At 31.3% G+C, this 13,196-nt stretch overlaps 1 protein-coding gene across 1 annotated transcript; it reads right to left on the minus strand.

Moving 5' to 3' along the window:
• Positions 1-3,303: 3,303 nt before the first annotated feature.
• LOC124822484 (small ribosomal subunit protein eS27y-like) lies at positions 3,304-4,347 on the minus strand. The gene is made up of 4 exons (XM_047294487.2): positions 4,243-4,347; positions 3,817-3,918; positions 3,690-3,718; positions 3,304-3,610 (listed from the first exon to the last, which is right to left on the minus strand). Exons 1-4 carry the CDS (start codon positions 4,243-4,245, stop codon positions 3,484-3,486), a joined length of 261 nt encoding a protein of 86 aa, XP_047150443.1. The 5' UTR covers positions 4,246-4,347; the 3' UTR covers positions 3,304-3,483.
• Between the last annotated feature and the right edge of the window lie 8,849 nt (positions 4,348-13,196).

A 13,196-nucleotide genomic window follows, 5' to 3' on the forward strand; every position in this document is an offset into this window, starting at 1 on the left:
CTTGTGTGGTGCTCAGCGGCGCCAAAACAGAGAGCCCCTATGCTCCAAGGTGATGAGCACTCCTTTTTGGCGCTGAGTGATGTGCTTACATTGAGTTTTGGGCATTTGGCAAGTCTAGGCTCGCTGGACGAGTTAAGAGCAAAAGTGGTAGTGTATTTAGTGGTTGGCCAAGAGTTCTCATTGGGTTGGGTAAGCTTTTTGTTTGCACTCTCGTTGAGCGCTAAGGGGGAGCTCATTGGGCGAGCATGAGTTTTATGATATTGTTCATGTCATTTGTATCAGGGTTGAGTTTACTTACTAGAGCATGAAGTAAGTATTGAGGAGCAGTATGAGAAACCTTTGTTCGTTTTGGGATGCAATTCATAATGTTATCATCCTACAACATAACGAGATAAAGGTGTCGTTTGAAAAAAGTCTACATTTTATGAGTGATGCTTTTATAGCTAGGAAATATAAAAGATTGGTTGAACGTGTATGAAAATATGCTTTGAGACTCATTGCTCAAGAATTCGATCGAGTGAAGCATATATGATTTGATAGTGAAAGTTGTGGATGTGTTTTGAGATGAATATATTGAAGTTGTAAGGAGAACACTAGAGAGGTGGGGGTAAACAATGTTTTCAAAATCTTTTCGCAAATTAGCGTCAGTTAGTTTATAAAGATGGTATGCAAGAGTTTTAAGATGATTACATGCTAGGTTATAATGATATAAGTAAATGGAAAACGTTTGAATAGAGAAACAATAATGGTGTCGTTGCCGGCGGTGACGGGTATAGCGGTAGAGGTGACATAAACTTTTTTTCTCAAAAGAACCTGACTCTGATACCATGTTGAATATAGTAAAACACTATATGTGAGATTAATCTCTCTTGTGTTGAATATACACGTAAGGTCCTCTATTTATAATAGAAGAAATATGGGCTAAACCCAAAATATAAATAAGAAATAATAACAAACTAACTAAAGATAAAAGATAAATATAAAATTAAGATAATATATCTAACATTTTTAAAACCAATAAAACATCCCAAAATTGTTATCTACATGCTCCATTGAGCTACAAACAAAACATTTTGTGAGGTGCCTATATATTATATGTGACATTACTATTTACAACCATTGGCACGTTGATATTAGAATAATGTTAGCTAATAAAAGCATATATTTAAAAGAATATTTAGTTAAGTCAAGCTAAAAAGTCTTCGTACTAAGACAACTTAAAGAGGACTTTAACTCAAAGAAGACTTTAGTGTACACAAGCTTCATCAAATAAAACTAAGTTTATCTCTTAACTAATGTAGTATAGAGGTTAATCTAGGTTAATTCAAGGAATAATGTCATGTGAGTTCATTAATTGGATGCAAAAAAACATATTTTGGGGTTTTTTTTTGTGGAAACAGAAAGTAGTCATAACTAAAAGCTAAAATAATTAAACAGTGCTAAAATTAAGAAAATAAAAATACAAGATTGGAATGTAAATGCAACACATATTAAATGAAATGTATGATCAAACTAAAAAGTAAAAGTAAATATCAAAATAAAAGCATCAACAACATAGCAAGTGCTCAAACCCATTGCTTAAAAATATGAAAAAGTTAGCTAATAGCATTGTAAAATAGTGCATAACTTAGTGGTTGAAATAGTAGTTTAGAAAATCAGATATTAACATTAGATTGGAGTTCATTGTACAAAATTAAAATTAGGTTAAAGAACAATAAAATAAAAGGAAATGAAACAATAAAAAAAAGTTTAAAACATGAAATTAAAAGCGAACTAAAAAAAAAAAAGTTTACAACATTGTTAAACTCTAGAAAATAAAAAATGCCAAAACAGAAAAGCTCTAAACCTCTCCTCATCTCAACACTTAAGAAAAATTAAAGTTAGATTCGTCCTCAACGGTTACATTCCTTCAATATATAAACAAAACTTTTATCTCATGATTACTGCCATTTGCCCCAAATCATTATTTTTTGTAACACAAATTTGAATTTTTCATGTACTTTATCAAGTTATCTAAGTTTTTTATTCATCTTATTGTTGAATTCTCGTATTCTCGATGCTACTCAACCTTTCTGTTGAGTGCTTTTCTTACTCGTGCATGACTTCAATTATTCATGTATGCATATTAAAGCCATTAATGCAATGCACGCCTTCAGTTGAAAATGGTTTCACATTGAAATCGTCAACCTAAGTGCTTTCGATTTAAAATTTATTTATGCTATAGTCATACCATATGTAACTTAAACCAATATACGTGATAAATTTAAATGTGAACAATACCATATATAACTTAACCCAAATACGTAATAAATTTAAAATATAACCCTGATACGTAAATTTAAAGAAAGAAAAAATTAACCTCCTTACGTAAAAAAACTAATGTCATAATTTCAATAAAACTCGGAAGACAAAAATAATAAAATTTTGATAAAAATCACAAAAACAATAATATTTGTATTAATCTCCATCTAATAAACGAATACACACAAAAAAATAGGTTAAGAATACTCTTAGATATTACATTTTATAAAATGAGGAATATAATAAATATTATAATATCTAAATAATTAATCTCTTATCAAATTTATCATATTATCTTTAAAAAATTCTCTTCAATTGTTATTTATTTCTATTACATTCAATAATCAATATTTAATTTCAATTTTAATTTAATTCATTCCTTTTTTACTTTTATTCTATTTATTTCTCTCTTCAATCCCACCCAATTAAGGATACATTTAACATACCCATACAGAGGAAAGTGAAAGACAATAAATAAGAACTATGAAAGGTTAACCTATAATTAATTTCAATGTACTAAATATTTGTAAATGTAAAGATAATAATAATAATAATATAATTTATATAACTTTATGTTATATTAGTTTTATTTAAATTTTAAACACCCAAAAACTACATTAAAAAACTAATTCCTTTAAACTAATTAGTCTCATCCAATTTCATTTTTTTAAAATTAAATTTAGACAATATTTAAATATAAAAAGCTATTATTTCTTTAGCTGAGATAAAGCAACATAACTATAAAAACAACCCAGCGATCATGTTTTTGTAGAATTGAGTTCTTTTTAGTAAAATGTTAAGTGAAACTAAGCACATAATTGTGATGATAATTGACAGACTAAAAAGTACAACCACATAAGATATATAGAAATTTTTCTACCAAAGAATAATAAAGACTAATACACCAAGAAGTTCTCAATTCCGATTACTAACTAAAGCAGATATAATCAAAGAAATTTTTTATCAAAATTACTTTAATGGTATTATAATTCAAAATGCCCATAACAAATAAACTCATGCTATTCATTGCAAAATCGAATAACCCAACTAAACCATTGAATAAGGAAATAGAGTTAATATCGTTACAATTTAACAAAAATTAACACAGCATGATTTCATATAAAAACTCTAACCACCAAAACTCTTGACCATGGATAAAGAAAAGTTTGATTACTGCACCATTCAATCTCCCTTCTTCCTAAATGAGCACCCTTCAGTTAACCTGGCTCTTCCACCTGTTGGTTGGCACAACACAGTCTGGCAGTTGCCACATACCACAACTGTCTGAGAGTGGCTAAACACAGTTGTTCTGCATAGCCATATTCACATCACTTATTCATATATCATTATGATCAAATTTTTTTAAAATAAAAAAAGGTCCTACTTACATGTTGAAGCAGCCTTGGCACTTGACATCCTGTAACAAATCATCTAAAGTTTACTAACAGCTTTTTTTTTATAAATAAAAAAATCAATAACATTTTCGATTTCAAATAATAATAAGAGATTCTGTACCATAAAAAAAGAATTTGGTGACTGAACAAGACGCTTGAGCTTGTGCTTTTTCTTCTCCAACTCAGCGGGAGGATTCAGCAAATCAATATCGTTTTGAAGAACCTATTCAAACACAAAAGCAGAGAAGCAAATTTCAATCAAAGTACAATATACATATAAATTATATCTAACTGTTTAATCTTCTTCTACAAAAAAAAAAAGGTTCTATCAAACCTAAAATTATAAGAAAAATGTCTGAGCTTTGTTTAAAACCAAAACAATTCAGGAACCACAGTTATCAAAAGAAAGGAAAATTTCGTCATTCTCTTCTTTGTTTCATAGGTCATCATTTAGAGGAGGAAAAATGCATAGACGATTAGATAATGAAAATAGAAATGCGAATATTGAAGAAACAATCTCAGATCTAGTGCGAAAAATAAGACTCACCATTGTGCGCACAAAGCTGTTGAAAACCTAACAAGGAAGTCTTAACCCTAGGTTTTTCAGCAGCAAAGAAGTGAAAAGAGACCGTGGCAAAATAACTGGAATTATAAAGCTGTTGTGTTGATATCTGGGCCGGCCCAAATGGACAAATTGACATTCGTTTGTTGCTATTTATACTCCGTTTACTTTCTGCACATCCTGTTTTATTATCTACACTCCTTTTTAATTTTTATGTAAAATAATATGCTTACCCTCATTTATCTCCAACAGTTCAAAATACTCTTATTTCTTTTGCACTCGCAGTTCCCCATGCACTACAAACGTACTTTTGTGCTTTAAGTTTGTCTCTCACGAAATTTTGGTTGAAAACGTCTCCTCATTAGGTATTTGAGAAACAATTTTGTTGTGATTCTTATAATTTTTAAAAAATATTTTTGCAAAACATCATTGAATTTCATGGTGCAAAAGATACTCTCCCAAATATAGAAAACCAAGAATATGTAACCTAAGATACATTTTGAAATGTAAAAATAAAGCGATTATTTAGAAAATACTTTTAGAATGTTCTTTTTATCATTTCAAATGTACTTTCTGTTACATAATTTAATTTTTAAGATTTTGGAAAGTACTCTCTAAAATATATATTTTTTTTCATTTTCATGTTTTATAAAGTATTTTTTCTGAATTGTAAAAAAATAAATAAAAATATGGTTGGATGTACTTTCCATAATAATGTTTAATAAAATATGTTTATATAAATGCACTCTTATATGAGAAAAAAAGGGGATGGATGCGATAAATATAAAAAAGGAGAAAATTTTCTTTTACCCTAGCAAAAAAGTTCAGGGTCAATTAAGGGATTTAAAATTTTTGAAGGTATGAGAAGAAAAATTCGAAGTGCAAGAAGAAAGTACCAATTAAGTGATTTAAAAAAAATTGGAGGTCCTGCAAGAAAAATTAGAGGTGAAAGAAGAAATTCCCATGTGATTAGTAATGTTATTTGAAATATGATATCATTTTAAAAAGAATATATTTTACATTGTAAGTTTAATTATGTTTTTGTTCTTCAAACTCTTGGGATAACTCCAGTTATGTTCCAAACTTTCTTAAAAAAATTAAAATTTTAGAAAATAGTTTTAGTTTTAAAACTCTTCCTGTCACATTTATTCCCACATCAATCTGCATGAGAATAAGAGGTAATTTGTACCTCTTTTCCTGATTCTCCTCTTGGTAGTAGTATTCCATTGGTAGGTGTACCTTTCAAGTACCTTAGGATGCGCTTGACAGCATTCAAATGAGAGATTTTTGGACTCTGCATGTATCTGCTTATAACTCCCACACTATAGTTGATATCAGGCCTAGTATTACATAGATGCCTTAGGCTCCCAACCATCTTCCTGTAACCTGTAGGGTCTACTCCTTCTTCTTCAGGATCTTTTTCCAGCCTCAAACCCACTTCTGCTGGAGTATTTGCAGAATTGCAATTAAGCATGTCAAATTTCTTTAACATGTCAAACGCATATCTTGACTAATGCATCACAATTTCACCATCAGTCTTAGTAAACTCAATCCCAAGAAAATAGCACAACCTTCCCAAATCACTCATTTCAAATTCCTTTAACATTTGGATTTTGAAATCAGAGATTTTCTCCTCACTCCTCCCTGTGATTAACAGATCATCCACATATAAGCAAACTATCAACTTCTCTTCTTTGCCATTGTATTGACAACACTTAACATACACTCCATGTTCAGAGACACATTTCTCGAACCTAATGCTGCTCATAAACCCATCTATCCTCTTATTTCAGGCCCCTGGAGCCTACTTGAGCCTATACAGAGCCTTCTTCAACCTATACACCTTGTTTGGATGCTTTTTGACCTCAAGCCCTTGAGGTTGAACAACATACACTTCTTCCTCTAGGTTTCCATTCAAGAATGCAGACTTTACATCCGATTGATGCAAAGTCCAGTTACACTGTGTTGCCAAAGAGACTACCAACCTGATTGTCTCTATTTTGGCCACAGATGCTTTTCTCTCGTTCACATTCGCATTATTAATAAAAAATAGACAATGAGCAATGATCTTGGGCAAAATATATATATATATATATATATATGTATATATATATATATATGTATATATATATATATATGTATATATATATATATATGTATATATATATATATATATATGTATATATATATATATATATATATGTATATATATATATATATGTATGTATATATATATATGTATGTATATATATATATGTACATACATATATGTACATACATATATGTACATACATATATGTACATACATATATGCACATTCATATATACATATATGTACATACATATATGCACATACATATATACATATATGTACATATGTATGTATACTCATTCTTTCTCTCGTTCACGTGCCACATTCTTTCTCTCGTTCACGTACCACATTCTTTCTCTCGTTCACATTCGCATTATTAATGAAAAATAGGCAATGGGCAATGATCTTGGGAAATATATATATACATGTACATATAGGTACATATGTATGTACATATATGTATGTATACTCATTCTTTCTCTCGTTCACGTGCCACATTCTTTATCTCGTTCACGTACCACATTCTTTCTCTCGTTCACGTACCACATTCCACATTCTTCATTCTTCAAATTAACCTCTATTAAACCTAGCCATGAAGAAGTCATTCTTAGTCTTGGTCACCTTATTTATCATTGTCAATGTTAGTATTCGTCCAAAGTGGGGCCAAGGGCTGTTAAAGGATGAAAAAGACTTGAAAGTCTCGAGGTATGATATGATCGTAGCTTTAGACGGTAATGGTAATTTCACTACCATTTCTAAAGCCATAGAAGTTGCTCCTATGTTGAGTTATAGGAGAATTATTATAAAAATAAAAAAGGGCATAAACCAAGAGAATATGATATTTACTCCTAACAAGACTAATCTCTTTTTGGTTGGGGATGGAAGTGTTATGAGAAAAGAAAGGATGAAAATTGTGTATCTCATTCAATGATAAGGAAATAGTACAATTTATATATACAGCTATTTAAAAAAATATGAAAACGGAATATAAATATAAAAATAGAATATAAATATATGAACATAAATGAACATATATGAACGGAAAATAAATTAAATCCAATATCCCCCCTCAAGCTGCAACATATATATCCTTAATGCTCAGCTTGGACAACAAAGATTGAAATTGTACTTGATGCAAAGCTTTAGTATGAATGTCTGTAAGTTGTGCTGAAGTAGAAATGGGTAGGAGCTTAATTCTCATTCTTAAAAGTCATTTATGTATGACTCTTTCCTATATAAGGAAACAACTTCTCTAACCAAAATCGGGCTTTTTTCGTACCTTAGGGTGGTATTAGAAACTTAATTTTGAAAATTAACTAATAAAAAATAGATTGATTTTTTATTATCACTGGGCAATGATCATGGGCAATATATATATGTATGTATATGTTTGTTTTCAACTAAACTTATTCACGTACTACATTCTTCAGAGTAACTCCTATTAAACCTAGCCATGAAGAAATCATTCTTAGTCTTGGTCACCGTGTTGTTCATTGTCAATCTAGTATTCGTCAAAAATAGGTCCGGAGCTGTTGGAGGATGAAAAAGACTCGGAGGTCTTGAGGTATGATATGGTCGTAGCTATAGACGGTAGTGATAATTTCACTACCATTTCTAAAGCCATAGAAGTTGCTCCTGTGTTGAGTTGAGAATTATTATAAAAATAAAAGGGGGCATATACCAAGAGAATATGATATTTCCTCCTAACAAGGCTAATCTCTTTTTAGTTGGGGATGGAAGTGTTAGGAGAAAAGGAAGGATGAAAATTGTGTATCTTATTCAATGATAATGAGAGAGTACAATTTATATATACAACTATTTAAAACAATAGAAAAAAGGAATATAAATATAAAAACATAATATAAATATATGAACATAAATGAACAGATATGAACGGAAAATAAATTAAATCCAATATCCCCCCTCAAGCTGCAACATATATATCCTTAATGCTCAGCTTGGACAACAAAGATTGAAATTGTACTTGATGCAAAGCTTTAGTATGAATGTTTGTAAGTTGTGCTGAAGTAGAAATCGGCAGGAGCTTAATTCTCATTCTTAAAAGTCATTTATGTATGATTGTTTCCTATATAAGGAAACAACTTCTCTAACCAAAATCGGGCTTTTCTCATACCTTAGGGTGGTATTAGAAACTTAATTTTGAAAATTAACTAATAAAAAATAGATTGATTTTTTATTATCACTGGGCAATGATCATGGGCAATATATATATGTATGTATATGTTTGTTTTCAACTAAACTTATTCACGTACTATATTCTTCAGAGTAACTCCTATTCAACCTAGCCATGAAGAAATCATTCTTAGTCTTGGTCACCGTGTTGTTCATTGTCAATCTAGTATTCGTCCAAAATAGGTCCGGATCTGTTGGAGGATGAAAAAGACTCGAAGGTCTTGAGGTATGATATGGTCATAGCTTTAGACGGTAGTGATAATTTCACTACCATTTCTAAAGCCATAGAAGTTGCTCCTGTGTTGAGTTGAGAATTATTATAAAAATAAAAGGGGGGCATATACCAAGAGAATATGATATTTCCTCCTAACAAGACTAATCTCTTTTTAGTTGGGGATGGAAGTGTTAGGAGAAAAGGAAGGATGAAAATTGTGTATCTTATTCAATGATAATGAAATAGTACAATTTATATATACAACTGTTTAAAACAATAGAAAAAAGGAATATAAATATAAAAACATAATATAAATATATGAACATAAATGAACATATATGAACAGAAAATAAATTAAATCTAATATCCCCCTCAAGGTGCATTATATATATCCTTAATGCTCAGTTGGAAAACAAAGATTGAAATTGTGTTGGATGCAAAACTTTAGTATGAATGTCTGTAAGTTGTGCTGAAGTTGAAGTGAGCAGAAGCTTAACTCGCATTCTTAAAAATCATTTATGTTTGACTGTTTCCTGTATAAGGGAACAACATCTCTAACCAGAATCGGGCTTTACTCATACCTTGGGATGGTCTTACAAACTTAATTTTGGAAATTAATTAATAAAAAATAGATTGGTCTTTTATTATCATTGGGCAATAGATTGATCATGTGCAATATATATATGTATGTATATGTTTGTTTTCAACTAAACTTATTCACGTAGTACATTCTTCAGAGTAACCTCTATTAAACCTAGCCATGAAGAAATCATTCTTAGTCTTGGTCACCTTGTTGTTCATTGTCAATGCTAGTATTCGCCCAAAGTGGTGTTGGGGGCTATTGGAGGATGAAAAATACTTGAAGGTCTTGAGCTATGATATGGTCGTAGCTTTAGGCGGTAGTGGTAATTTCACTACCATTTCTGAAGCCATAGAAGTTGCTCCTGTGTTGAGTTCCAGGAGAATTATTATAAAAATAAAAGGGGCATATACTAAGTGAATATGATATTTTCCTCCTAACATAATCTCTTTTTGGTTGGGGATGGAAGTGTTATGAGAAAAAAAGGGTGAAAATTGTGTATTTTATTCAATGATAAGGAGAGAGTACAATTTATATACAACTGTTTAAAACAATATAAAAACAGAATATGAATATAAAAAACAAAATATAAATATATGAACATAAATGAACAAATATGAATGGAAAATAAATTAAATCCAATATCCCCCTCGAGCTGCAACATATATATCCTTAATGCTTAACTTGGACAACAAAGATTGAAATTGTGCTAGATGCAAAGCTTTAGTATGAATGTCTGAAGGTTCTGCCGAAGTAGAAATGGGCAAGAGCTTAATTACACCGGTTTGAACTTTATCCCTTATGAGATGACAATCAATTTCAATGTGATTTGTCCTCTCATGCATGAGTGGATTCTATGCAATCTGTATAGGAGATTGATTGTCACAAAACAGAGGAACTGGTGGTGGTAGAGGTTGTTTCAAATCATGGAGCAAATAAATAAGCCATTGAATTTCACATGTTGTGGTGGCTAAGGCTCTATATTATGCTTTGATTGATGATCTAGATATAGTACCTTGCTTCTTGGATTTCCAGCTGATTAAGGATGCACCGTAAATCACATTAAAACTAGTCACAAACCTTCTAGTGTTAGGGCAAGCAGCCTAATCAGAATCACTAAAAGCCTTGAGAGCATGTCCTGTGTTGGAAGGGAAGATAAATCCTTGTCTTAGATTGTTCTTGATATATCTCAGGATCCTTATTGCTGTTGCATAGTGATCTTCCAAAGGATTGGAAAGAAATTGACTGAGAGTACGAACAACAAAACATAAATTTGGTCTTGTGTTGGTTAGATATAGTAACCTGCCAAGAAGTCTTCTATAGGCATGCACATCTGAATAGGGTTTCCCTTCTCTCTCGTAAAATTTTGTGTCTGGCTGTATGGGAGTAGAAACAGGTTGACATCCCAACAATTCTACATCTTCTAGTAACCCTAGAGCATACTTCTTTTGTGACAAAGTAATGCCCTGTTGAGATCTTGTAATTTCTAAGCCCAGAAAATATTTGAGTTGGTCTAGGTCTTTAATCTTGAACTTTGCATTCAATAGAGCCTTCACAGTTTGGATTTCCTGGATGTCATCACCTGCCAAGACTATATCATCTACATAAACAAGTAAAATGGTGATATGAGCATAATCACTTTGTCCAAAAAGTGAATAATCTGATTTTGATTGTATGTAGCCCAAAGAAAGTAAAGTAGTTGTCAACTTGTAATTCCATTGTCTAGAAGCCTATTTGAGTCCATATAAAGACTTCAACAACTTGCAAACTTGCGCTGGTTTTTTTGTTTTGTAGCCAAGAGGAAGAGACATGTATACTTCTTCATCTAGATCCCCATATAAAAAGCCATCATTTACATCTAGTTGATGTAAATACCAATGTTTGGAAGCTGCTAAAGCCAAAACCAATCTTACTATTATGAGTTTGACAACAGGTGAAAAAGTCTCAAAGTAATCTAAGCCTTGTTGTTGTGTGTAAACTTTGGCTACTAACCTTGCCTTGTATCATTCAATACTTTCATCAGCGTGCCTCTTTATTTTGTATACCCATTTACATAAGATAGGTTGTTTTCCATAAGGTAGATCAGTCAAAACCTATGTTTTGGAATTTTCTAAAGCTTCAATTTCTTGATCCATGGCATTTCTCCAACAATCATGTTTGATGGCTTGGTTATAGGTTTTAGGTTCACTAACTTGGGAAAGATTAAGGACATATGATTTATAAAGAGATGACAATGCAGCATATGAGAGATATGAAGAGATAGGATATAAGGTACCTGTGAATAACATGTTGCAATGATAGTCCTGTAGATATGATGGTTTATGTTTTGGTCGGGTTGATTTCCTTTGTGGAGTAGTAGTGGCAGGTTCAACAGGAACAGGTTGAGAAGAAAAAACAACAGGGTCTGGAACAGTAGAAGGAGAAGATGTAGGTGGTAAAGAGGGTTGATCAGTAACTTCTGAGAAAATAGGTGATGGAGATGAAATAGTTTTGGTGACAAAATCCAAGGAATTTTGTGTATCAATAGGTGAGTGCTTGTCACTAGTAAGACAAGGAAATATGTTTTCATAAAATACTACATTCCTTGATAAAAAAAATTTCCTAGAGTTGAAATCTAACAAAAGGCAGCCTTTTACTTCTATTTTAAAACCATGTAATACACATTTTCTTGCACGAGGTTTAAATTTTGTTCTATGAGCTTGAAGAGTTGAAGCACAACAAAGTGAGTTAAAAACTCGTAAGTAAGAAATGTCAGGTTTAACATTGTGTAACAGCTGAGATGGAGAAAAATATGTCAAAACTTTGGAAGGTAAAATATTAATGAGTTGCACACCATAACGAACAACAAAAGACCAGAAAATTATGGCCAAATGGAATTGAAAAATGAAAGATCTAGCAACATTGAGAATGTGTTGATGTTTTCTCTCAACAACTTCATTTTGTTGAGGTGTTTCAATACAAGATAATTGATGGTGTATCCCTTTTTGTCTATAAAAATTTGTCATTGCAAACTTAATACCATTATCTGATCTAACAACTTTTACATCAATGCTAAATTGTGTTTTTATATAAGAAACAAAGACAATAAGTTGTGATCTTGTATCTGATTTACTTGCCATCAATTTAGTCCATGTGTATCTAGACATATCATCCACTATGGTTAAGAAATATTTGAAACCATCAACAGAAGAAGTACAATAGGGGCCCCAAATATCAACATGAATTAAATCAAAAGGAGCTTTTGAAACAATAGTACTTAACTGAAAAGACAATTTTCTTTGCTTAGAATAATGACAAGCATCACAATGAGTGTACTTTGTATTGGGTAAAGTGGCATACATGTTGCGTAATTTGATATAACAAGAAAAAGAAGGACGCCCTAGTCTATAGTGCCAAATACCTATAGAGTTATGTCTTATTGTAGAACAAGCAATAGAATTCTCAGGAGTAATAGCAATTGGTGAACCAAGGGGTGTGGGTGCAAGAATTATCGTGATATATAAGTCATCTCTTCCTTCAGCTTTCTTAATCATTTGTAGGGTTGACTTGTCCTGTATTTCACAGGAAAATTCAGAAATGTTAAGTATACAAGATAGAGATTTAGTTAACTTTATGACCGAAATAAGATTGACTAAAAAATTAGGAACAAGCAAGACATTATGTAAAGTAAGGTGTTGGCTAATTGAAACTGTGCTAGAAAAATGATCAAATGAAGAGTTCTTGTTGGGTAGTGATACTGTAATTGGTGAGATTCTATGATAAGAAATAAAATGAGACAAAGAACTAGATATATGATCAGTAGCACCTATGTCTAGAATCCATTGGGAATAGATATTACCTTGAGCCTGAGAAGAACTGGA

Source organism: Vigna umbellata, chromosome 6, assembly GCF_029865625.1.
Source record: "Vigna umbellata cultivar VRB3 chromosome 6, Vumbellata_1.0, whole genome shotgun sequence".
Taxonomy (NCBI): domain Eukaryota; kingdom Viridiplantae; phylum Streptophyta; class Magnoliopsida; order Fabales; family Fabaceae; genus Vigna; species Vigna umbellata.

Coding starts and splice junctions, on each gene's coding strand:
- LOC124822484 (XM_047294487.2), bottom strand. Junction 3,719..3,816: donor CACCAAATTCTTTTTTTATG/GTACAGAATCTC, acceptor GATTTGTTACAG/GATGTCAAGTGCCAAGGCTG. Junction 3,611..3,689: donor TGCCAAGGCTGCTTCAACAT/GTAAGTAGGACC, acceptor ATGGCTATGCAG/AACAACTGTGTTTAGCCACT.